At 34.2% G+C, this 25,187-nt stretch overlaps 1 protein-coding gene across 4 annotated transcripts in view; it reads left to right on the plus strand.

Annotated features, from left to right (window-relative positions):
- The window catches only part of CDK13 (cyclin dependent kinase 13), a 130,712-nt gene extending 110,910 nt beyond the window's left edge, over window positions 1-19,802 (plus strand). Inside the window, exons 10-15 of one of the 4 annotated variants that reach the window (XM_018046992.1) lie at window positions 3,861-3,977; window positions 4,549-4,680; window positions 8,873-8,920; window positions 10,427-10,632; window positions 13,692-14,144; window positions 14,724-19,802. In XM_018046992.1, the coding sequence (XP_017902481.1) occupies window positions 3,861-3,977; window positions 4,549-4,680; window positions 8,873-8,920; window positions 10,427-10,632; window positions 13,692-14,144; window positions 14,724-15,574 (1,807 nt within the window). In that variant the 3' untranslated portion in view covers window positions 15,575-19,802. The remainder of the gene's footprint in view (window positions 1-3,860; window positions 3,978-4,548; window positions 4,681-8,872; window positions 8,921-10,426; window positions 10,633-13,691; window positions 14,145-14,723) is intronic. The other 3 variants (XM_018046994.1, XM_018046993.1, XM_018046995.1) reach the window with 3 other exon arrangements.

Below are 25,187 nucleotides of genomic sequence, written 5' to 3' on the forward strand. Positions count from 1 at the left end.
ATGCATACTCAAGTTTAAGGATTTAATAATAATTTTTACTGCTTCAACAAGTGCATTCTTGAGTGAAAACCCTCCCCACCCCATCAAGTGGTATTGAAGAGTATGTACTTCTAATAGTCTGGCATCTCTGCCTGAAGTCATACTAAAGTGCCAGTGTTTTATACCTTTGGCTTAATACTGTCAGTGCAAAGTCGACACATTGAAAAGTGTAAATGATGTTTTAAAATTATCTTTGATCTACCAGACACCTGAAGGGTCTAGGGAACCCCATTTTTGCAAACTGCTGGTGTAGACCAATTAAAAAGTAGAATACAGCATTACGCTAAAAACTTGTACTTTGATTAGGCCCAAGAAATATTCCTCTTCTGAGTGTATGGATGACTAAGTATAAGAAAATCTCTTAATATAACTCATGGTATTAGTAACCCAAGTGAAAAAATGCAGATGATGGCTGCAATAGAGTTTCTAAAAATCAAACTGATAGAACTAAAGAGGCATTCTTTTGAAATTTGAAAGTCACAACAATTAAACCCAAAGTAAAAAGGAATAAATTAATGCTTTCTTAGCAGGAGGTATGTGTGAATTTGTATCTGTCTGTAACTATCTTTACCATGTGTTGTGTTTGTCAGACCAGAAGTTCTCATTCTTCCCACCGGTAAACAATGAAAGTACTCCCGTTAAAATCAGAAACCAAAAAATTACCAAATATTGTGTAGCATCGTTAGCATTTTAACATTTTTTGGAAATTACCACATAATGTAGCATACCATAATGATGAAGAATACATGTTTGAAAAAATAACAGATGTATTCTGATTATAGGTGATGATAATAGACCTGGAAGGCTTCAAACAACTATTTTAAAAAACTGTTAGGAACCGTAGGATCTCAGATGGCATTCTAAAAAAATTTTTGCCACATTTTGACCATTTTCTTTAACAAAACTCTTCTAATTATTGCTTAGGAAATATAATAGGGATAGGAACACACTGAAAAAATGACACTAAACCCCATTAAAAGAAACACAAGATCTAATTGAAAAACTTTATAGAGTTACATTTGCACTATACTGTAGTCTATTAGATTGCAATAGTATTATGTGTATATGCCCTAATTTTAAAATACTATATTGCTAAAAGTGCCTACCATCGTTTGAGCCTTGAGCAAGTTGTAAACTTCTTGTGAAGGAGGATTTGAGATACTGTGAGAATTCCAGAATGTGACGCAGAGACATGAAGTGAGTAAATGCTGTTGGAAAGATGGTGTCAGTAGACTTGCTGACGCAAGCTTACCACAAACTTGAAATTAGTTTAAATGAAAAAATGCGAAGTGTAATAAAATGATATGCTTGTATAAAACCAAAGGAAATATAAAAATTGAAACATTAAGCTTTGTAAAGATCACAGTTCTTTAATCCAGAGCAGCTGTGTTGAATCCCAACAGGATTCTCTTACTTTTGGAGTGTGACAGTATTGATTCTACAATTCATCTGTAAGGAAATCCTGAAAAGGGTAATTAGAGGAATTAGTACATAGTGGGGTTTGTCTTAAGAAAAATGTAAAGCTTTCATATGATATTGACATCAGAATAGATAAATCAAATCTAGATAGATTCCCATAACAGATCTCAGATATTTAGGGATTTAGCATATGATGCACTTCAGAATGTCTTCAGAAATGATTTAAGGATAGCTAATTATCAGACACTGATTTTGCTAAAATGCAGTTATCAATTGCTGTCATGTCTACTTCCCTAATTTCTAAAATTTTTCCCTATCTTAGAATGTGTATTCCATCCTGTATGCTGCTCCCAGTTAGATGACTTTCCCAGTCAACTATCTTCCCAGAATACATAAAAAAGAAGTCTTTAGCTATGAGATAATGAAGCTGATTTCTATTATAAGGCTATTAATGAGCCAGATGCTGGATCATTTACTTTCATAGCTCTGAAATAAAATGAATCTCCATTTTACAAAAGAGCAACAGATTCTAAGCAGCACGGTTTCACCAATATCACACAGATAGGGTTTAGGTCTAAAGTTTGTTTTCAAAGTCTGTCTTCATTTTAGGCAGGCTGCCTCATAAGACTGTTGTGTGACCCCTGTCTATGTTTCCAGATAAACCTCTGTAGCCCCAAATTCCACCTGTACCACTTTCCTTGATCTGCCTCCCTAATGTTATTTTCATGACTTTGCCTGTGCATTAATCTTTGCCAGTAACGTATTTCTGTTAATCCCTTTCCCACCTGTTTATTGTTTACTTATCCTTTGAGTTGTAGGCAAAATTCTGTATCTCTTCTCTAACTCAAGTACATTTTCTTATATTTCTGTGGTTTAAAGTATCCTCCATTTTCCTTATCCCAGTGTATTTTATACTTCTATTATGGTGCACATCAATCTGCAAGGATTGATTGTTTATATTCATGTAGTATATGAAAGTGCAAGAGTGATTCTCTTACCGTAATTTAGTAAGATAAAGTCATATAAATAAAATGTAAAGCAGGATGAAATAGTGTCAAAAGAAATCAGGAGCATGTAGAAAGTGACTATTCTGGACAGCGAGGATACAGAAAACATCGTAAATAGATTACTTCTGATGTGCATCTTCAGGAATGAAAAGGATTCAGCCAGGTAGAATCTAGGAAGAAGGAGTATGAACAAAGACATGGAGGAGTGGTTGGCCTGTGGAGAGATGAGTTGGAAGATGAGAATGAGGAAGACAATTTGGGACCCGATCATAGAGAACCATGCTCCCGAGTTTGGCCTTCTCTCCTTTTGAGGAGGTTGTGAGAATGAGATTGAAGGGAAGAAGAGATAGGCATATTGAAGCGTAAGATCTTAAAAGCTTGGATTTACAGAAATCATAAAACTATTGAAACAAAGTATAGTTTCAGTGAAACAGCTTTAAAAATGCTCTCATCATCTGGTATAAATGTTTCTAATGTAGTAGTGATCTTAAGGTCTGCTGAAGAATGGCAACTTTAGTTGTCACTTTCTTCTGTACCTTAGTACATGTATTTATGTATGTGTAGAATATTTTTACTTTGAAGTCAGTGATGCATGGACCTTTTCTTTTTGTATATGAAGGTCAGCTGGTAATTTTATATAAGATACATATTTATTCTTGAGATTCAGTATACTTGAGTTAAGTATATTTAACCAGTTTTTCATCTACATACTACCAAAGCATTTTAAAATGTTTACCAGCTAGAGTTATCTGCTACAGCATTTCTTTAGTTTATGCAGGACTTACTATAAGAATAGTGAGGGATTTCAAGATACAGAGAGTAAAGCAGTTAAAAGTTCTAAATACCTTGAAATCAAAGGCACTAGTGAAATTGAAGAACTGTGTTTCAGGAATGTGACTTTTAGGATTCTCTAGTTGATCAAATTTAGCAGCAGTCTATACAGTTTAGTGTCTTTAGTGTAGGGAATCTTTTCTGCTGTTATTCTATATAAACTTCATTCTATTCATGAGAAGTGGTAATGATAGGTACCTGCAAAGCCAGAGAACACGTATACTAAACTCTAGTTCTTCAGTTGGTATAACAGTTTAAAATTTTGGTTCAAAATATGCTCAACATATTTTGAATATTACCTGTGTCTTTAAGATTTGATTTTGAAAATATGAAGGTTTGCTTTCTAGAAATTGGGATGTTTATAGTGGGTTAAAAGCATTCAGTGAAAAGAAATTCTTAAAACAGTTTATTTGGGATGACTAAAATATTTAATGAAACTTTTACACATTATATCAGAACTTCAGCTTTTGTATAGTTAAAAAGGAGTTGTTTTGTATAGCAGTTGTATGTATTATTTTTTCCAAGTAGTTTATATTGATGTACTTCTTTTTATGTGTTGTTTAGCCGTATATGTGGGAGTCCATGTCCTGCAGTGTGGCCTGATGTAATCAAACTACCATATTTCAACACCATGAAACCAAAGAAGCAGTATCGTCGAAAGTTAAGAGAAGAATTTGTTTTGTAAGAAGGGGATGCTTAAACATCCATATTGCATTGATTTTTTACAAAGTTACTTCTTTAGAATTCTAAATGTAACTCTAGCCTCTGTTGACCTAAGGTAGACCTATCACAATTCTATTATATCATTTAATTTTGAATGTCCCTTTGCTACATGCAAGTAAGCATTTCACCATCATTATGATATCAGTTATTTGGGGTTGTGTGTTTGATTTAGTGTTTACCTGAGAGAAGTTTAACAATGATAAATTTTAATGAAACTGTTTTCAAGATACTTGAATTCAGTTTTTTATTTTGTTGTAGGAAACTATTCTGTTCAGTTTTTAGTTAATGTTAAAACAGCAAATTGCCCATAAAGTAATAAATATACTATTGTTTGCCAGTTTTCAAATTATTTAGAATAATACTTACAAAATTATGTAAAAAATAACCATTTCTTCAAAGGAAGATTTGTAACTTATTGGAATAAACTGTTGCAAATGTGTTACAAAATGCTAATGTTTAAGCTCCTACAGAAACATTATTAAATTTGAGTCAAAGAACTCGCATGACTTTTGTAATCCTCTCATGCCAGTATTCCTGCAGCCGCACTAGACTTATTTGATTACATGCTCGCCTTGGATCCTAGTAAGCGCTGCACTGCAGAGCAGGCTCTTCAGTGTGAGTTCCTACGGGATGTGGAACCCTCAAAAATGCCTCCACCAGAGTAAGTAACTGTTTACCATATGCAAAATGTGGACAATTTTAATAATATCTGTATGTAACTATCAAGCTATTCTGTGGTTAGTCAAGTCAAAAGAAAAAGAATAAATCAAATAGAATAGCAGTAGTACACATAATTTGCACATCAAATGTTCAGCTAAACATCAGACCAGCAAAATCAGCTTTCCTGTAGCTAATTTTATTAATATAGTTCAACTCTTATAAAAAAAGTCACTGCTGCTGCTATTGTAGTACTGCTTCTATCAATATTACTTACTGTAGCTAAAATCTTGAGTGCTGTGCTAAGCATTCCTCATGTAGTACATTAATCTTTATAATCTTAGGAAGTGGGTATTATTATCACCATTTTACAGAGATGCAAACAGGTTCAGAGAGGTTAAGAAACTTGCCCAAGAATACAAATCTAGTAAAGGATGAAGCCAACTATCAAATTTGAGTTAGTTCTATAACAAAAAGAGGTTCTGAAATACTCCTTAGCAGACTATACAATAGAAAATTCTTATCACTGAGTGAAAGAATATTAGTATCAAAAGCCTGTATGGAATGAGTTTACTGTCTGTTGTGGGGGTTGGGAGGCAGGAAATGCATAGAGTTTGGGAGTCAGAATGGCTGAGTTCTTGACTCTTTCACTCCTTTGTGGTTCCTGTAATTTCTCTAGAATTGATTTGGCGAAGGGGATAAACCAGTTCATTTCATTCTCCTTGATAGAACCTGGGAAGTTTGTAGAAATTTTGTTAGTAATTTTGAAAATGATGATGAGTGTCATAAAAGCAAACCTGTTCCTATAATAACAAAGTGGGTCCATGTAATAACAGTTAGCATATTGTGAATGAACAAACATGGGCTTTGGAGTTCAAATCCTGACTCTTCCACTTAATTAATGAAACTAGTCTTACTACAGTTCTGTGAGATCCATCATTCTTGGCTTTAGTTTTTTATTGAACTGTATATGAATAGCCTTTGTGAGATGTTTTTAAAGGCAGAAAGGATCTATCATCTGACACGCTGAGGAACCTGAATCACTCACTGCTGAATTGTTTCATTGTGGTTTTTTTTTGTTTTTTTTGCTTATAGTATATGTCAGCTGTCTTGAAATTTTGGCTTTAGTACCCCTATTAACTTTTGATTTTGAAATTTTCAACTCTATACAGAAAAATAGAATAATACAATGAGCCTTCATATATCCTTCATCTAGATTCAACACTTAACTGATATTTGGACATATTTATCACTCTTTATCTTTTTTCCTAAATTATTTGATTATTGTGGAAATAACATTTCACATTTACCATGTTATGTGTAAGAACTAGGACTTTATTCTGTATATCTACGAAATCATTATGAAACACAGGAAATTTAACATTTAAATATCTAATAGTTTATATTCAAATTTCTCTAGTTGCCCCAATAATTGCCTTTATACTCTGTTTTTTGTTTGTTTTGCTTTGGTGTGGTTGTTTCGGTGAAGAATTTATTCCAGGCTCACACATTTCATTTAGTTGTCATGTCTCTTCAGTCTCCAGGGAAGACTTTTATGACATTGACATTTTTGATGAGCTAGCTATTTTGTAAAGCATTCTACAGTCTGGCTTTAATTACTTCCTCATGATCAGAACTAGTGTAACCAGTAATTGGAGTATATTTTTGTTTGTTTGTTTGTTTTTTTAGCAAGAATACTCCTTAGGGTGATGATATGTATTTCCTGCTGTATCACATCAAGAGGAATATAATGTAATTTTTCTCCCATTATTGGTAGTACTAAATTGATATCTTGGTTTAAGTGGTCCACACAAAAAAATTCTGGTAAAACTGGATTGAGCACATTTTAAACTGCCATCTAAACTTTTAAAATCATGGGTTTAAATAGTTGCAAAAGATACAACCTTCAGTGTGTAATTGTAGACACTGTTAAATACAGCAGTTACCTTGTAAATGTATCTAGTGGAGTCAAAATACCTTAGCATTTGATATTAATCAATATTCACTTAGAAATGTATGAACAGGCTTTTTAACAATTGTTCATCATTGGGTTTTTGTGTGTGTATGAACTTACGTTGCTTCTGCAGGTTTTTAATGTATTTATGCTTGAAAATATTTTATTGATGACCCTGTTGTACTTCTTTAAAACAGGTATATGTATATATGAGTGGGAATTTAATTTAAACATTTCCTCTGACTACAAAGCATTTTCTTCTTAATCAGTAGTGCATATTTTAGTTAAAAAAAGAGAAACTAATAGTAGATTTTATCAGAGATGCAACCTTAATGAAATAGACTTGAGATTTTTTTTCAAGTGATTTGCATATATATTAATGTTACATATTCTAGAATGAGATGTAGTTCCACATTAGTGGTAACTTAAAAAATTTTGTAAGTACTCTTTAAAAATAAGCATTTGCGACTGGATGGAGTTTTGTTATATTTAAATCACTGAGTTTTTTGAACTTTTTACATATTATGTCCCCAAGATCACAGTGCTCTGTCATCAAAAATTATTTTAATGACCTTTCAGATGTCAACTTAAGATTCTTTCTGTAATTTTCTTGACAGCAGAGAATTAGAAACCACATGACTTTCAAAAGATTGCTTAACCAGTCACTAATCATTTACTTTTTTTTCAAATTTTGAGAGAATAAACCAAAGAACTTTACCAATATTTATTACATGACTTCTTATGCTTTTTACTTTTTATTTGCACGTAGGAAGTCAACATGTGATTTCAGTGCTACTTAACCAATTAATACTTTTGTTAAATTGTATTTCTTATTACATATTAAAAATATATGCTTTTGTCAGAATCTTGAAACTGTAGGTACATCCCATTTGATTTATGGAAAATATTTGCCACATAACCTAATAGGAAACTCTGTTCATACTGTCAAACACATAACCTAAATTGATTTAATTTCTATCAGAACACACTGGACTATATTTTTCCATTAAAAATAAACATGTGAGTACACATTTTGGTGAACATTCTATTCAACCAGTAATAAATTATGGGATTTATCGTTGTTAGGTACATCACTAAAGCAGTCAGGTTGAAATTATGATGATATTGATCTAATATTTAAATAAAAGGCTATATAAATAGTATAACACATCTCTATTATTTTCTTATGGTAATGGTAGTTAAAATTGTAAAATGTGAAGGTGAGAACTATAAAGAAAGGCATTGGTATTCCTTTGGGAAATAGCGTATGTATTAAACTCTTGTTAACAGCTTTTTAGGAATAATCAAATGAGTACGGTATTAAAAATAAATTTCATTAATTTTACTAGATATCCTGTCAAAACTTTTTAAATGTATTTAATGAAATAGTGCACTTTGCTAAAAAGTGGATTAGGCTAGCAGCTAGTCTTAAATTTTATTTTTCCTTAAAAACAAAAGTAAAAGACTTTAAACAATTCATAAGATAAATATGATCACCTCTAAATGGAATAAATATTTTGTGATATAATTAAATACAAAATACTTTGAAACTACCTTTCTGAATGATGAAACATGAATATAATGCTTGCTGTGTGAAAGGCACTGTCCAGGTGCTTACATATGTTAAGATACATTTACTTCTACTCCACAAGGTAGATGGTTTTCTTAACTCCGTTTTTAAAGATAAGGAAAGTGAGGCACAGAGGTCAAGTTACTTGCCTATGAGACACAGTAAGTAAGTGCCTGAGCCTGTATTTGAACGTTTAGAAAAGAGCACATTAAAAATTTGGTTGTCCTGGAAACATTCCCAGTACATCTAATAGCATCACTAACCTATTACTGTTTGTTGGGCAATGTTTATCTTTCCTGATTTGTTGAGATCATCCATAACAAATCTCTTACCTTTAAATTGTGAAAGGGAACAAAATTCCTTTATAGTGGGTTTCTTTGCTTTATTCTTATGGGACTCTTCCACAAGAGCAATGCATTCTCTGAACATCAGCATGGAAAAAAATAAAATCACTCTAGCCTCCTTAGTACAATACAGTAGTGTGTCTGAATTCAGAATAACCCCAACAGTGGCTAAGGTTACATACCTTATAACACACGTACGTACAGACACACACACACACACACACACACACAATTACAAATACAGAAAGGAAAGTCTTTGGCAGGTTTATGATGCCTTAAAGCTTCCCAATATCAATATTTCAAATTGTCCCTTTGTTTGTTACTCCAGGAGGTTTTTACACGCTGAGGCAATGCATCATAGTAAGATGACTGAGAGGTATGCCTTTGTTTTGTTTTTGGACCTCAGGTGCATAGAGTTGGTTTAATCATAATTCTTGTGTCACTCATCATTGGTCCATGCATGGCTCTCTTTTATTCTTTTAGTCACTTAGTTATTTTAAATGATGTTAATAAGCAGCCATGAACTTACTGAATAAAAGCTCGAACCTTGACAATAACTTACTTTACTCATATCGTATCCTCTCCGCCCATGACCTATCCCCCTTGCCTTCCTCCACTGGAGGCAACCATCATCCCTGTTTTCTTTTGTATATACCTTTTTGTTGCCATCTAAATGTACTCATAAAAAGTTATATTCTACAATTTTAGTTGCTTTTAATTTTATGAAAGTGTCATGCTGTTTGTAATCTTTTGGGAATGACTTTTTTTTAAATATTATATTGCTTATTGACAATATTGTTGCATATGCCTTTATTTTATAACATGAGATAAAACTGTGAAAGAGGACGTGTGAAAGAACTTTCTGAACATGCAGGCCCTTCTCAAAGATGAGTTTTAGGAAAGCGGACACATGAGTATGGAACTTTTAGAACAATTTCAGGTGTACTTCATCAGAAACTATTCTTGTATCCCTAGAGGTAAACATATCCAGGTTGAAGACTAGGTTGGGGCTGCTTAAGGGAATTTATAGATATTCTGGGCAAGTTTATTAACCTTTCCAAGCCTCAATTTTCTTATCTTTAAAATAGATATCATAGTAACTTCCCATTGGATTTTTTATTAGGGTAAGAAGAAAATATTTATAAATCAAATATTTGTGTCTTTTTTAAGCAAAAGTTATTCTTCAGTGTTGTGAATTCTGTGAAATTACACAAAAAATTGTTTCAGAATTGTGGATAACTTTGATAGTTGCTAGTTATTCAAAACTCTCAATGATAAGTATAAGTGATAAGCCTGGATTATAGTCTGTTTTTGAAACTCCTCTTTAGCATCAGTTTAATTCTAGAGCATTTGATTATAGAAGCAAATAAGAAAATATCAAAAAGTAAAAAGCTTGTACTAGAAAGTTTTTCACAGACATTATGTCCTAGCCTCTGCTACTTTTTAATTCTGTCTATTTTCTGCAAGTGGCATATTTTTCACCTTTTTTTCATGTCCTATTCAGTGTATGATGTACAGTGTGAGAATTGGCTTTAAAAGATTGCACCAAAGATAATAGTAACCTGCTTTCATGAACATTTACTCTTTATTCATAGTTTTAATAAGTTATTATTCATTGATTATACAGAAGCCACAGAAAAACAGTTTGTCTGTATAGGTTTTACCTATACAGACACGTGAATGATTTGTGTTGAAGGAGTTTATAAGACCTGTTGTGAAATCTTCCAAGAAAACTTGCAGGGAAGTGGGGGTGGCAGCTTTGGTGCTGTATATTAGCATTTCGCTATATATTTGCTGTATATTAGCAAACGCTAAGTATTAGCATGTTGTTGTTGTTGTTAAGAGATGCCATTGATGAACAATTTAATACTTTTTCCCCCAGCCTTCCATTATGGCAAGACTGTCATGAGTTATGGAGTAAAAAGCGAAGACGACAGAAGCAGATGGGCATGACTGATGATGTTTCCACAATTAAAGCCCCCAGAAAGGACTTGTCTCTGGGCCTGGATGACAGCAGAACTAGCACTCCTCAGAGTGTGCTGCCGTCTTCACAGCTGAAATCTCAGGGCAACTCGAATGCAGCACCTGGTCAGTAGTACTTCATGGGTTGGTTTGCTTCACATTGTTTTGTGGTTGCCATTAACTATTATTGCTGTAGTGTTAAAGCTCTTGTGGCTAAAAGTTGAGCACTGAATTTGACATTTCCTTATTATTTGATTGTGCTAGTACAGATGTTTCACTGCTATAGCAACATAATATTAAGCAAGATAACATTAATAATAATCTCAAGGTAGGATTAATTATAAGCTGTATCAAATTACATATGATTAGTGATTGGTCAGATTTCTCTACTTTTTCCCTTGGTGCAAGAGTCAGTAGATCTTTTACTAACACTGTTTTCTGAGTCTCTGTGTTCAGTATCTGTGGATGCTTCTAAGGAGGAAGAAGAAAGATACAAGAAAACAGCCAGAAATCATACTGAAAGCTCTTTCATACTGTTTATAATGTTCTCAGGTCACTTTTAAAATATTTCCCACTCTATTACAGAATCTCAAATACTGGAATCTGACATTGTGTCCAAAATGATTTGAAGTATGATAAAGAAGGGTATCTTGAGGAAATTTTTTCCTCTGATTCAATCTGTTACAAGAGTAAGCTTTTTTATGAGAAACCAGTCTCTTCAGTGTTGTTATAAGTGTTTTTTCTCTTTTAGTTAATAATTAAAAAAAAAATAGAATCCACTCCCTCATTTTGCCTCAAGAATGCAGAAAAATTTCACTTTAATTTTTTTATGAAGACAGATATGATAAGAAATAAATACATTGTGTGTGGTGTTTTATTAAACATGAAAAATAGCCCTAAACTTATTAAAAGATGAGTAAATATTGGCCGATGAGTTAGTTGATTAAAACAGATCTGTGGATCAGATTGAACTTCTGGTGGTTAAGTATGAATGTAGAGTAGACTAGCTGAGAAAGCTTGAGGAAGATTATCTTAATACTTTCTCATGTAATCTACAAGCTTAGACTTGACCTTGGTCAGACTACATAAAGTATTAATGTTACTTTAAAAATGAAAATGAATTACTTGTTTTTCAGAATATTCTTCAGAGTTTCTTGAAATAGTAAATTCCCCTTGTACATGAAAATACTTAATATTCGTAGCTTAGGAGAAAACACCTTTGTTGTACAAAGTGAGGGCTATCTATATCAAGTTCAATATCATTTCTCTTCATGTTTAAAATAGTAAAACTTGGAGAAAGACAAAAGAGAAGCAACAGAAGTTTTCTTGGTTTGTGTTTGTGTCACTTGTTTTATATACCACCTACTTCTAAAAAAAGCTTTGAGATGATTATAAGTAATTTGGATGGTGGTCACTTGTCCCAGGTAACAGTTGTCATATTCCTTAAGAAAAATACTAGGTCTTTATTTCTACTTCTCTTCATAGAACTGATGTCCTTATTCCACTGGCAAGCCTAGTGGAATAGAAGATGGTTATTGCACTCTATTTTAGCTGACTAAAAATGAAATCTGGGCTCATTTTGTATTATTTTTTAGCTCTACATGTTTACAGCTCTGTTAATGGTAGAGTTTTTTTTTTTTTCTTCTCTGTTCAAACTGTTGCTATTATTCTAGTTTTTTTGAAATAGGAATGAATCTTCTTAGCTCTATTTTTTTTATATCATCAGTAAGTGTCATGAACTAAAAATGTCCCTTCTGTAGATGAGATACCATAGTTAAAGGGTACTCTGAGCTCACATGGAGACTACATCTGCTAATAGAGAAATGAAAGGGAAAATGAGGAAAACTGGCTCTTATGGGGTAGCAAATAAGCACACTTCCTTACTAATACCTGCAGATCATAAGAACTTGCAAGAATTTGTTTTCAATTAATCTAAAAAAATACTAAGAAATAATATCTAGAATATGTAAAGAGAATATATTAAAAATAGAATTAATCATCATTTTTTCATCTTAGAATTCTATTAGTCTGTCATCTGTGGTTATAGAAATTACTTATCAGTATCTGTATTATCAATGTAGATAATATTACATACAGGGCCTTTGTGTTATGTATGACTCAGGTAAGTTTGCATAGGAACCTATATAAACCATCACAGGTCTAAATAGAATAATTAGAAAAAGAAAGACAACGTATTTTATAGGTGATGAGTTAATGCCAGGTTATATGTAAATGGGCTTCCCTGATGTCTCAGTGGGTAAAGAATCTGCCTGCAATGCAGGAGATGCAGGAGATATGGGTTTGATCCCTGGGTAGGGAAGATCCCCTGGAGTCAGAAGTGACAACTCACTCCAGTATTCTTGCCTGAAAAATCCTATGGACAGAGGAACCTAGTGGGCAGCAGTCCAAAGGGTTGCAAAAAGTTGGACACGACCGAGTGACTAAGCACACACACATATATGTACATGAGCCTCTAATTTACTCAGAAGGCTTAACTTTAAATAAAAGCATTTGAATAAAAGACATTATATCAGACAGTCTATAAAATCCAGTTTGAATTTACTACAAAGATAAGGTTAGGTTCTTAAAAAAGAAACATTTTAGATGAGCAGTATAGAAAATGGCTAAAAGTTCAGACTCTGGAATCAGAATATCTGGGTTCAAATCTCATTTCTGCCACTTACAGAGTTTGTGACCTTAAGCAAGTTATTTAGTCTCTCTGGATGCCAGTTTCTTCTTCAGTTTTGTTTTTTGTTTTTTTTTTAAAAGTGGGGCCAGTAATTAAGCATGCCTTATACGGTTGTTGTGAGGAATAAAGGATATGCTCAGAGAGTAACCTGAAATTGTAGCTGTCATCATCACAGTGCCCATTCACAGGTGCGGTTTCCTGGTCATGTCTATAGTATGGGCTTCTAATGCTGGTCTTGATTTTCCGTTTGAAGTATTTACCCTTAAAGATAATTTATTCAAAATGGGCTGCAGTTCTTTTTCTTTTTTGTTTTAACTTATGTGCACTTAACATCTTAAATATACATGAAATTGAACTAGAATAAGATTCCCTTTTCACAATATTTCTTAAACACTGTCCCACGCATATACATTTTAATATGGTAATACAGAGGCATTTTTTGGGGAGGGGGAGCTGTGAATTATGGCAATTCTAACCAATACAAATTTTGTTTTAGTAAAAACAGGCCCTGGACAGCAGTTAAACCACAGTGAATTGGCAATTCTGCTAAACCTACTACAGTCTAAAACAAGTGTTAATATGGCTGATTTTGTCCAAGTGTTGAACATTAAGGTAAACTCTGAGACTCAGCAGCAGCTAAATAAAATAAACCTTCCTGCTGGAATTTTGGCAACAGGTGAAAAACAGACAGATCCATCACCACCACAACAAGAGTCTTCGAAACCACTGGGAGGAATTCAGCCTTCTTCTCAGAACATGCAGCCTAAAGTGGAGCCTGATGCGGCCCAGGCGGCTGTGCAGAGCGCATTTGCGGTTCTGTTGACTCAGTTAATAAAGGCTCAGCAGTCAAAGCAGAAAGACGTGCTGCTGGAAGAGAGGGAAAATGGATCGGGACACGAAGCACCATTGCAGCTCCGGCCACCTCCAGAACCTAGCACGCCGGCGTCGGGTGAGTGTGCAGACAGCAGACCACGGACCTGGCTGCTCTCACGCTCTTTTCTTGCTGTTGATGATTATCTGCAATATGTATTGTTTAGCTTTGCTAGCTGATGTCCTGCAAATGCTCGGGTTACTGCTTATAGGTTGGTTTCTTAGTCTGTATACTCCTAGGAATTGATTCTTTAATTGTGAGTAGCAGAACTCATATGAATGCTGTAGATGTTTCTCATGTAATCTGTGCTAAAAAAGTTATCTTTTTATAACTGGATGATTGACCAGAGCAGCGACTTTACATATATAGTAGCTTTTGTTCAAGCCATAGATAGGTACATTTGAGGTGACTTTTAAAAATCAAATACAATAAAATTTTTCTGTCACCATAAACTGAAATGAATGTTAGCACTTAAATATACCTTTTAATTTTTCATTTGACTTTTGGGTGGTTTTTGTTTGTTTGAGTTTTTGGTTGGTTGGTTTGTATTTTTGCCAGAGATGGAACTTCTTATGCCGTTTAGGAAACATTGAGTATTTTGAAAATTTTGTTCTCCATGGTAACTTTCAACTCTCTTTTTTGCCTTATTTCACTTAGGGCAAGATGACCTGATCCAGCACCAAGATATGAGGCTATTGGAGCTCACACCAGAACCGGACCGGCCTCGTATTCTGCCTCCCGATCAGCGACCTCCTGAACCTCCAGAACCACCACCAGTCACTGAAGAAGATCTAGATTACCGGACAGAAAACCAGCATGTACCCACCACTAGTTCTTCGTTAACTGACCCTCATGCCGGAGTAAAAGCAGCCCTGTTACAGCTCCTTGCTCAGCATCAGCCCCAGGATGACCCCAAAAGAGAAAGTGGTATTGATTACCAAGCAGGAGATACTTATGTACCTTCTTCAGACTACAAGGACAATTTTGGATCCTCTTCTTTCTCTTCTGCTCCTTATGTTAGCAATGACGGTCTTGGAAGCGCCTCTGCTCCACCCTTGGAACGACGTAGCTTCATGGGAAACTCAGATATTCAGTCCTTGGATAACTACAGTACTACTTCATCTCATTCTGGTGGTCCACCTCAGCCTTCTGCCTTTTCCGAGTCATTTCCCAGTTCGGTAGCTGGATACGGAGACATGTACCTCAATACAGGTCCCATGTTGTTTAGTGGAGACAAGGACCATAGATTTGAATATAGCCATGGCCCCATCGCAGTGCTGGCAAACAGCAGTGACCCTTCCACAGGGCCAGAGAGTACTCATCCTTTGCCAGCAAAGATGCACAACTATAACTATGGTGGTAACTTACAGGAAAACCCAGGCGGCCATGGCCTCATGCACGGACAGACCTGGACTTCTCCTGCCCAAGGACCTGGGTATTCACAAGGATACAGGGGACACATTAGCACATCAGCTGGCAGAGGTCGAGGCAGAGGGTTACCATACTGAGTATCTGTTTTTCCTCAGGCACATCATTTTTATCTGGAAAGACTTTTCTAGCTGCAATTTAAAGCAGCAATCCAAGAGACTTGAATAATATTAATTCAACAACAGCTTTATTTTTATGTGGAAAAGGGTCTTGCATACAATAGTTTAAAAAAAAAGACAAAAAAAAAACCTTTGCTTAAATTCATGCTGTTCTAAAACCTAGATCTATTGATTGTACATCTTCACAAATTCTAGTTAACGATTTTATTTTGTATTCTTGCAGTTTTAAGTGGATGCTAATCTTAGGGACATAAAAGTCTTTTATGGCCCTCTTGCAGATCTTCTGAACTATGCACATTTGTGCTTTTTTGTAAGTTTGGACCAACTTTTATGTAACAACCACCCAGCCCCTCCCCCCTCCAGTTTTACAACAATCAGAAAGGGCACTGATTTATTTGGTATTTTTCTTTTTACAAAGCTACCTTTAGTCAAAGGTCACTGTCAGTCTTTGCACCTGCTTTCAGTGTTATTGTGAAAGGTGTACTTTGTGCTCATTTCAGAAAATAAAACACAACCTTTCTCTTGATGCAACAGTTTTATATAAAAAAACATGGTCAATGTTATTTTTGTTTTATTTTTCAGATTATCATAGCCTAGCAAAATGCATTCAAATGAAATTGTGGGTTTTATATGAAAAATATGGGTGGGGTGGGGAGGGTAAGTAAGTGCCTTAACAGGTAAGCTTAAGGTCTGAAAAAGTAGTTAACCTTTACACCCATTTGTCTTCTAAAGGGAATCAATGTATTGAAGAGGCAGAGGGCTCTCAAGTGTCCAGGGGCTGCCTGTTCAGTTCCTGTTAGGTCCATTCCCTGTACCTGTCACACTTTCTCCTTTGGGCTGTGTTACTTTCCAATATCACCTTCTGTTGACAGGGGAGTGAGAGCAGAGAATAAAAGTCCAGCTCCCATCAGCACCTTCTGTTACTTCTGAGAAAAAGTTCTAAAAAGTTTTGTCATTTAAATGGTGGAAAGTAATAGCTAAATGAACATTTAGCTAAATGAGCATTTTAGAGTATCATTTTCTTTCACGCTGCCACATTGTCCCTATTTCCTTTTGTCATGGGTAACTGGAGGGCAATAGCAAAGAAACAAGGCTTAATAACAATTTGCATAATTCAGTTAATGTTCATGGGGGGAGGGGTGGCAAACACCACTTTTTAAATTATATAATTGCCATTCAACACAAAGTTAACTCTGTTCACTTTACTGGTTAACTAGAAACATTGCCTAGATTGAATTTATTAAAGTAAAAAGAAAAAGTAGTGCAAAAAACCCCTCTTATTCTCTCTCTCACTTTCTGTAAGGTTTACTACAACATCTGCCACACCTAGAGTAACTTTATTTTAGTTCATTTTAGAATGATGGACTAACCCTTACTTAAACTGTAATGGTGTCAAGTCTTTTTGTGCACACTCAAACCCATGTACCATTATAGTAATCCTAGAAAGGAACCAAAGGTAAATAACCAGTGTTTCTATTAGCACTAAATGCCAATTAACCATTTTGTTTTTTAGTTGTTCTCCTGGTAACTTATTTTTTGATTGGAATCTTAAATTGGAACAACTGTTATTGAATGAATATTGCTCCAGTTCTAAAGTCAGTCTTTTAATCTTGTGCCCTCTATCTGACTTGTGAACGTTCATTTCAAAACAGTATATGGAAAGCATTATAGTTTGGTGACAATAGGATTATTTTAAAGTGAATAATTTACCATTTTACTGCTGTAAAATGAGTTGATGTCAGTTGACCATTTTATCTTTTGATGGAATTTTTTTGTTATTGAGAAAGAAATGAATGAAAGAAAATTATTATTCTTTTATTTGAATATTGAATACTAACAACTTATACTAAAACTACATTGCAGGAAGTGAAGAAATATTTTGAAATTTAGCAAAATAGCTACAGTATTCAAGTATCTGAAATTTTAATATGGTGAGTCTTAGAGCTTTAGACTTTCCTATAAGTGACAGTATCTAAGTTATTAATAGTCACACTTGATAATTCTGCTGACCATAGCAGCTAACCTAAAATCGAAGATATTTATGTGACATGAATAGCCTGTGTTTTAAAAATTAAATATTTTATATAAAATTGAATTGTGTTTGGATAGTTTTTCCTAACATTTCAGTTATATATTTATATTGGGAAAGTGGCTGGGAGGACAAGGAAATTGTTGCTTGAAGTCGAAAATTTGAACTACAGCTCCTGATACTACCCTAAAACAGCATTGATTGTGTGATACACTAGTTAGGAAAAATGTTGCCAATTAAACACAACTCAAGGCTAAGATACTTCCCAAGTTCAGAGATGTTGTTACATGGAAGAAAGCTTCTTAAAATTGATGAAATACAGTAGTAAAAATCTTAATGCCTTCTTTGATATCATCTAATACTTCAGTAAATTTGGATTAATGAAAAGAGCAGGGCTATGAAATCAGTAAGTCTGTGTGTTATAACTGCAGTAATCAGTATTCTTGAGTGAAACTGAAGGAGCATAAAATATTTTGGGAAAGAAACAGGTAAGTCAGATTGCAAATGAGATGAAAATATAAAAAATTGACTTACTAAGAGAAGAAAATATTATTTCCCATGTGAAATTCCCTTATGTATTTCTTGATACAGCAGCTTTTTCTGCATGTAAGTCAGTATGTTTCCCAAGTCTTCAATCCATTATTTTTTGGAGAGCCCCAGTCATCCATGAAATTTTAAAAGACTCATGTTAAGGATTTATTGATTAATAGTTTGTGGAATGTGAATTAGGATAGGGCTTTAGCTATGATTCAGAGCTTAACTCTATGTAAATATACAGTGCCTACCAAGTGCCAGGTACTATTCTACTTGGGGTACATCAATCAACATGAAAGGCTTTAAATAATACTTCCGGTGGACTGATAGTGAGCAGGAATATTAAAAAGCGAAGTAGTAGTTGCAGCTCTTCAGCTGTATCTAAATTACACATAAGTGAAAGTAAAGAAAATGTGTCTATGTCAAATTTTGAAGTCAAATTTGAATAGAGACAAAGTTCTGGAAAAATAAAATTGAGTGATGAAAGCAAAATTTAAATTGGATCTGACTAGTTTGCAGCTCAATTGGTAAGAAGTATCAAGATTTCTTAAGAAAAATAGAAGATAAACTGCCTAAATGCTTCCAAACTAATCTTTCTGGTATTTCTGAGTTAAGGTTTTTTTGTATTTGGTATGAACTTAATCCAATTTAAGATGATTTTTCTCCCCAGGCTCCCTTACCTGGCCCCTGCCTTTCTTTTTAGGTAAAGCTGAAATATGAGATTTGAATAAAGATTCAGTGATTCCCTGGGTTAATGATTTTGATATTTTAAAAGTCTGAATAGGATATCCCCAAAGTCTAAAATCTGGTCCATTTCTTTACAGCTAAGAAAAATAAGATTTAGATGGATTACCAGGGTTGTTCTTAGCTATATCTAAATTCTGTAGTAAATGCTTCTTAATGAGAAAATTAACTGTTAAAAAATACTTTTGTTAAAATAATTAAATTTAAAATACTGAACAACTGGTTTAACAGATGACTTTAAAAAGTCAACTTAAAAAAAGGCCTCAGAAAAAATAGGCAAATAAAATTTTAGAAAACTTAGGAGCCTATAGAGACAGTTTGTTTCATACATGGATAGTCTTTAGAAGGAAGGTTCCTCATTTTCTTTTTTAAGACAATAGTTACCTAACAATTAGATAGTAAGATTAAATATTTAAACTTATTTTCTGTTTGTAGGAAGAAGATTGGTATCAGCAGACCTACAAACATAGCTTTTAAATTCTTTCAAGTTTGTAATTAAACTGTTTCTAGTGTAATTAAAAATAAGAGCCATTAAGAAAAAAGCTGTCAGGGGATCCAGTTGAAGGTGGGGAAAACAAAATTATTGGAAAGAACTTGCTCTTTGAATTATGTAGAACATTTTGTGGGTTTTATTCCTTTCACCATATTAAATGTCCCATTAAAAAAGAATTTTCTAATTGAAATACCACATTGAAAATGAGGCTCTGTAGTGAATTACTTTATGTTTTTTTCACAATTAAGTTAATTTGTTGTCAAGGTGTGGTTTTTTTGCAAGAATTTTTAGTAAAGTCTCGTAACTCCTAAATCCAGTGTGTTTAAGCCATTTGTTTAACAAAAAAGACTGTATTTGATAGTCTGTAAATAAACTGCCCTAAAAATCCAGGCTATTTTTATCCTTGTTTTCTTCTTGCCTCATATACAGAATAGACTCAGAAATAAGCTGATCTGATGTGAAGAATATACCATTTGTTATAACCATTGTGTCATGTTTTACAGACAATACTTTAAACTGGGAACCCTTATTTTTTTCTTTCTTATATATTTACATATTCAAAAATGTAGGAACACATACAGAGATGACCACTACTAATGTTTTGCCTTTGATGGATGACTTTTAAAACAGTGGGATTATGCTTCCCATAGCTTTGTGATTATTCTCATTTAATACTTTGTGAAGATCCATCTTTGTCAGTAATTCAAGTCTACTCTCTTTTAGTGATTATAAATTACTCCTTTATAGAATAACCATAACTTAACAATTCCTCATTGCTAGACACAAAATATTTCTAACTTTTCTGTAACAAATAACAATGTGAGGGAAAATCTACCAGAGCAGAAGCGCAAATACAGTTTCCTTGGAGTTGCTGGTGTGCGTTGCACACATCTAAACTTGGGCCATGTCCACATTGCCCTCAGGAAAGGTTTGCAAGTCTTACATTCCTGTTAACTTTCCTTTTCCACTTAGCTATGCTGGGTATTTAACAATTTTGAGTCATTGCCAGTTTGACAGGTGAGAAGTCATTTTCATTTGTATTTCTTTGATTACTAGTGAAATTCAAATTCATGCTAGCCAGGTGTCTTTTATTAACTATTCATATGTTTACTTATTAGGCATTTTTCCCTGTAGCTTGGAAGAGCTTTTTATATAGAGGGTAGCCTTTGTAAACTGCAACGTTAAAAATACTGTGTGGTGTATTTTGATAAAGAAAAATTTAATTATATATAGTCAAGTCTATTCATCATTTCCTTTTGGTTTCTTCTTAGAAAAGTTTATCCTAGTCCAAGGTTATTTTACTTTTTACACAATTTTATTTTACTGTCTGGCTTTCTGCTTTTACACTTAATTCTAAACTGTTCTTGTTAAATTGTTAAATCTTGTGAGGTAAAGGTCCAACTTTATCTGAATGGCTGTACTAATTATGCCAACAGCATTTGTTAAGCAGTGTCATCCTATCCCTAGTTTTAAAATATCATGTGTCTTATTTGGGTCTGTTTCTGAGCTTTCAGTTATGTTCCACCCCTGATCTTTCTTTTCTGGTAGAAGCACCTTTGTATTTTTTCTTCGTAAACTGTGTATAGTACCTATAGCAGGAAGTAGTATTTGTTTTGAGACAGATCATTTAATTGTCCGTTTTCCCAAAGCTTTCTTGTCTATTTCTGCCGATTTTTTTCTTGTTACTTTCAGAATCACTTGACTCCCTTTCATCAGGCATCCTTTTAGGGTTTTAACTAAAAACATATCAGTTGTTTAAACTAGGGTATTTTTTTTGTTTGCTTTTCGCACGTTCCTCAAATTTCTGAAAGTTTACTATGGTTCTGACATGTTGGTTTTTTGTTTCCAAAATTTGTTATTGCTTCTAGAAATGGGCTCTTCATATTGTTATGAATAATGTATTTTAAGCTAATCTGCTTGTATGTGCTGTGCTTGGTCATGTCTGACTCTTTGCAGCCTCATGGACTGTTAGCCTGCAAGGCTCCTCCATCCATGAAATTTTCCAGGCAGGGATACTGAAGGAAATTGCCATTTCCTGCTCTAGGAGATCTTCCCAACCCAGGAATCAAACTTGAATCTCTTGCATTGGCAGGCAGATTCTTTACCACTAGCACTACCTGGGAAGCCACCTGCTTATATAGGAAAGCTGTCATTAAAAAAATGTCCACATTAATTTTTTCTAGTTGATTGAATATGTTAATGGGCATTCTTATTTCTGATTTTATGAATGTATAATTTTTAGTATTTTACTCATATAATTTAAACTATAGATTAGAAATAAAATGCTAATATTTATGAAACACATTTATCAGGATCAGATGTTCATTTTTTTTCCAGTGCTTTTTCATTGTATTTTCTCCTTTGATCTGTTGATGACAGGCACCACTTAGTAGAATCTAATACTGAGCCATTCATTAGAAATACTGCTGTTTTCTGTTGACTGCTGCTGCTACTGCAGCTAAGTCGCTTCAGTCATGTCCGACTCTGTGTGACCCCATAGACGGCAACCCACAAGGCTCCCCCGTCCCTGGGATTCTCCAGGCAAGAACACTGGAGTGGGTTGCCATTTCCTTCTCCAATGCATGAAAGTGAAAAGTCAAAGTGAAGACGCTCAGTTGTATTTGACTCTTAGCGACCCCATGGACTGCAGCCCACCAGGCTCCTCCACCCATGGGATTTTCCAGGCAACAGTACTGGAGTGGGTTGCCATTGCCTTCTCCTATTGACTAACCCTGTACTTTATATGAGAGGCAGGTCTGGTTTTAATTAACAGGTTTTGATAGTGTTACAGAATAAACTAGAAACTCATGTTTTATTTGATTTAGAATGGTTTATGTATCCTGAAAATGATTTTTTTAAGTTGATGCTATTTTATTTATATCCAGAAACACCTGACTTTTTTCTTGAAGGTAATTCTTTCACTATATCTATTTCCTCATGTGTCCTTCATCTTTTCGGGGTTCTATTTCTTGGGTAAACGTTGGTAATTTTCTTTTTTCTGGAATTCATCACATAGTCCATCTTATATTTAAAATTCTTTTAGCATATAGTTGCACTTAGTAATCTCAGTGTTTTAAAAACATTGTCTATTATTCCATTTCCTTTGTTTTTTCTCTTTTCCTTGTTAGACTAGTTAGGATTTGTCCCATTCCACTTCTGTCCTCTCAGCACCAGGGAATAAAAATCTAATCATTTACCTTCTCATTTATTTTAGCATTGTGACTTTGATTCCTTTCTAATTCCCTTATTTATTACTACTGTCTTCCTTCCAATTCCAAAAAAAACCAAACCATTTTAATTGTACAAATCCCCTGATTATTTCTTTACTTGCACCCCATAGGTTAAGAATGTTGTGTTTTCATTGTTTTCTTAATATTTGATGGCTGCAAATGTGATTGCTTTTTTGATCCAAGGATTATTCTGAATAGTGCATTTCAATTTCCAGGTCATTGGATATATATTTTTTTTGTTAATAACATATTTCTAATATTACATATAGTCAGTATATGTAGTCTGCATTGGGGACTTTATTAAGGATATCTTTTTAGCCTGCTAAGTCAACAAATATTGTAAATATTTCTTTAGAAAGTATGTCATTTGGTACAATTTGTCACATAAGAATATCATTAAACACTGGTGAGATTCTCAATGTCTTATTTCTCAAAGAGTGAGAAATGTAAAATAAATTCTACTGCTATAATGTATTTTCCTTATATGTCTAATGCTTTTTGCTTTATTATGTTCAGTGCTATATTCAGCACTGTATATTCAACACATACATGTTCATAACCAGTTAAACTTTATTCCATTTATTCAAGGTTCTAAAACATTTTGAATGCTACTAGGTCCAGTTAATTGGTCTGCCTGTCCTTTTTTTTTTTTTAATGCTACCTTGCTGTCATTGTTTGTTTTTAATCTTTTGCTAAAACTGTTTTTTTTTCCTTTGTTAGAAATTTGTATTTTGAATCTTCTGTTGATTTGTAGTGTATACAGACTTTTCTTCTCAGCTTTAACTATTTAAAAGACATAAACCTATTCCTTGAATGAAGAACTTCAGGAGTTATATAAGAGTTGTTATAGACTGTCTCTTATCAAAAGATTGCTCAAAAGATGAATTACCATGACTGCCTTAGACCAGGATTGAAGCAGTGTTGGAGAGTCACCTGTATTTAATTGTTTTTTAAAAGGGCTGACAAAAACAAGAATCAGTGTTCTTGGATGTTAAAAACATGATCGTAAACAAAATGTATGGGCTGTAAAATAGAGTATCCACAGCTGAAGATCAAATTAGTGAGCTGGAATATCAACTGAGTGAGTTGAAAATGACCTTTTTTAAAATTCACTACTAAAGTTTAAAAGGAAAATTGAGAAATGGAGACTAAATCTAGATATCCCACTATTCATCTGGTAGCAGTTCCAAAAGTAGAGAATAGGGAAAATGGAGAGAAATAGAAAAAAATGTTCCAGAGCTGAAAAAGACATGAATCTTCTGTTAAAAGTCCACGGAATGCAAAGCACAGTATATGATGAGTCATACTTGAAATACATCATAGTAATATCTCAGAATTTTAAATTTTATTAGAACTTCACATTTATTTATATTGAGAAAATAACAGATTGTTTGCAAAAGAAGCAGAATCAGACTGGGCCTTCACCACCAACACTGGATGCTGAAAGGCAAACACCTTTGAGCTTGGAATTCCATCCTCAGTGTAGTGGTGTTCCCTCAGCCTTCTTGATTGAAATCCAGCTCTTCCCTGGGGGGACTGATTGCCCTGTAGCCTTCTCAAGTGATGGCTGTTTTTTCTCCCTTGGACTACTGGGCTTCTTAATTAAGTGTCCTTTTTGATGCTCATTTTCACTTTCAGAATTTTCTTGTCCCTACAACTATGGAGCTTTGACGCTAGTGTCGTCAGACTGCTCCACTCTTGCCTCCTAGCTGCAGTTCCTTACTGACCTCTGAGTTCTTCCCCTTCCACCCTCCCCACCATACGCTACCACTGATACCTCACCCGTTCTTTGAAGATTCAAATTTCTGTTTCATTGTCACTCATATTTCTTTCTTGATTTCGATATCCATGTGGATGATCCTTCAAACCTTAGCTTTCTCTGCCATTCCTCTGTCGATCTGATCTTCCCCCTCATCTCAGCTACTCCTGTCCTGATCATTCTCTGGACTCTATGGCTACCAGTAACGTTACCCCTACAAGTCTCAATTTGAGCACTCTGTTTATACTACTCTTCGAACCCCTCCCACAAGTTTGCAGCCCACTTCCTCTACTACTCTTGACTCCAACTGCCTTTCTTATTAAAATCACTCACTCACTAATACACATCTTCAACTGCCTTGTCACCCTCTTGCTTTCCTGTATTCACATGAAAAAGCAAAAACTGTTCAGTCTCCACAAACTATATTTAAATCCATTCTATGTTGGCACCTATGCAGCTGGACATTGTTAGAAAAAAACTCAAGCATGACCAGTAGTTTCACTTTACTTCGTGAAACTAACCTCATGTCGGCCCTTAAGGCTACCCGACAATTACACTGCAATTAAATGGTTCACCAGTTCTAAAAACATAACATTTTCATAATATCTGTGAAATGAGGATGTCTTATATATGCCACTAGGGATAGTATGTCATACTTTAATTGGTAGGTTTTCCCTTTTTTAGTGTTACTGAAAATAATGGGGTATCTTAAAATCAAGGGTATCTTTGATAAAGTACAGCATAATTCTCTGGTTCTTTTCATTCTCTTGTTTTTCCACAGGATC

The sequence above is a fragment of the Capra hircus genome, chromosome 4, assembly GCF_001704415.2.
Source record: "Capra hircus breed San Clemente chromosome 4, ASM170441v1, whole genome shotgun sequence".
Lineage (NCBI taxonomy): Eukaryota > Metazoa > Chordata > Mammalia > Artiodactyla > Bovidae > Capra > Capra hircus.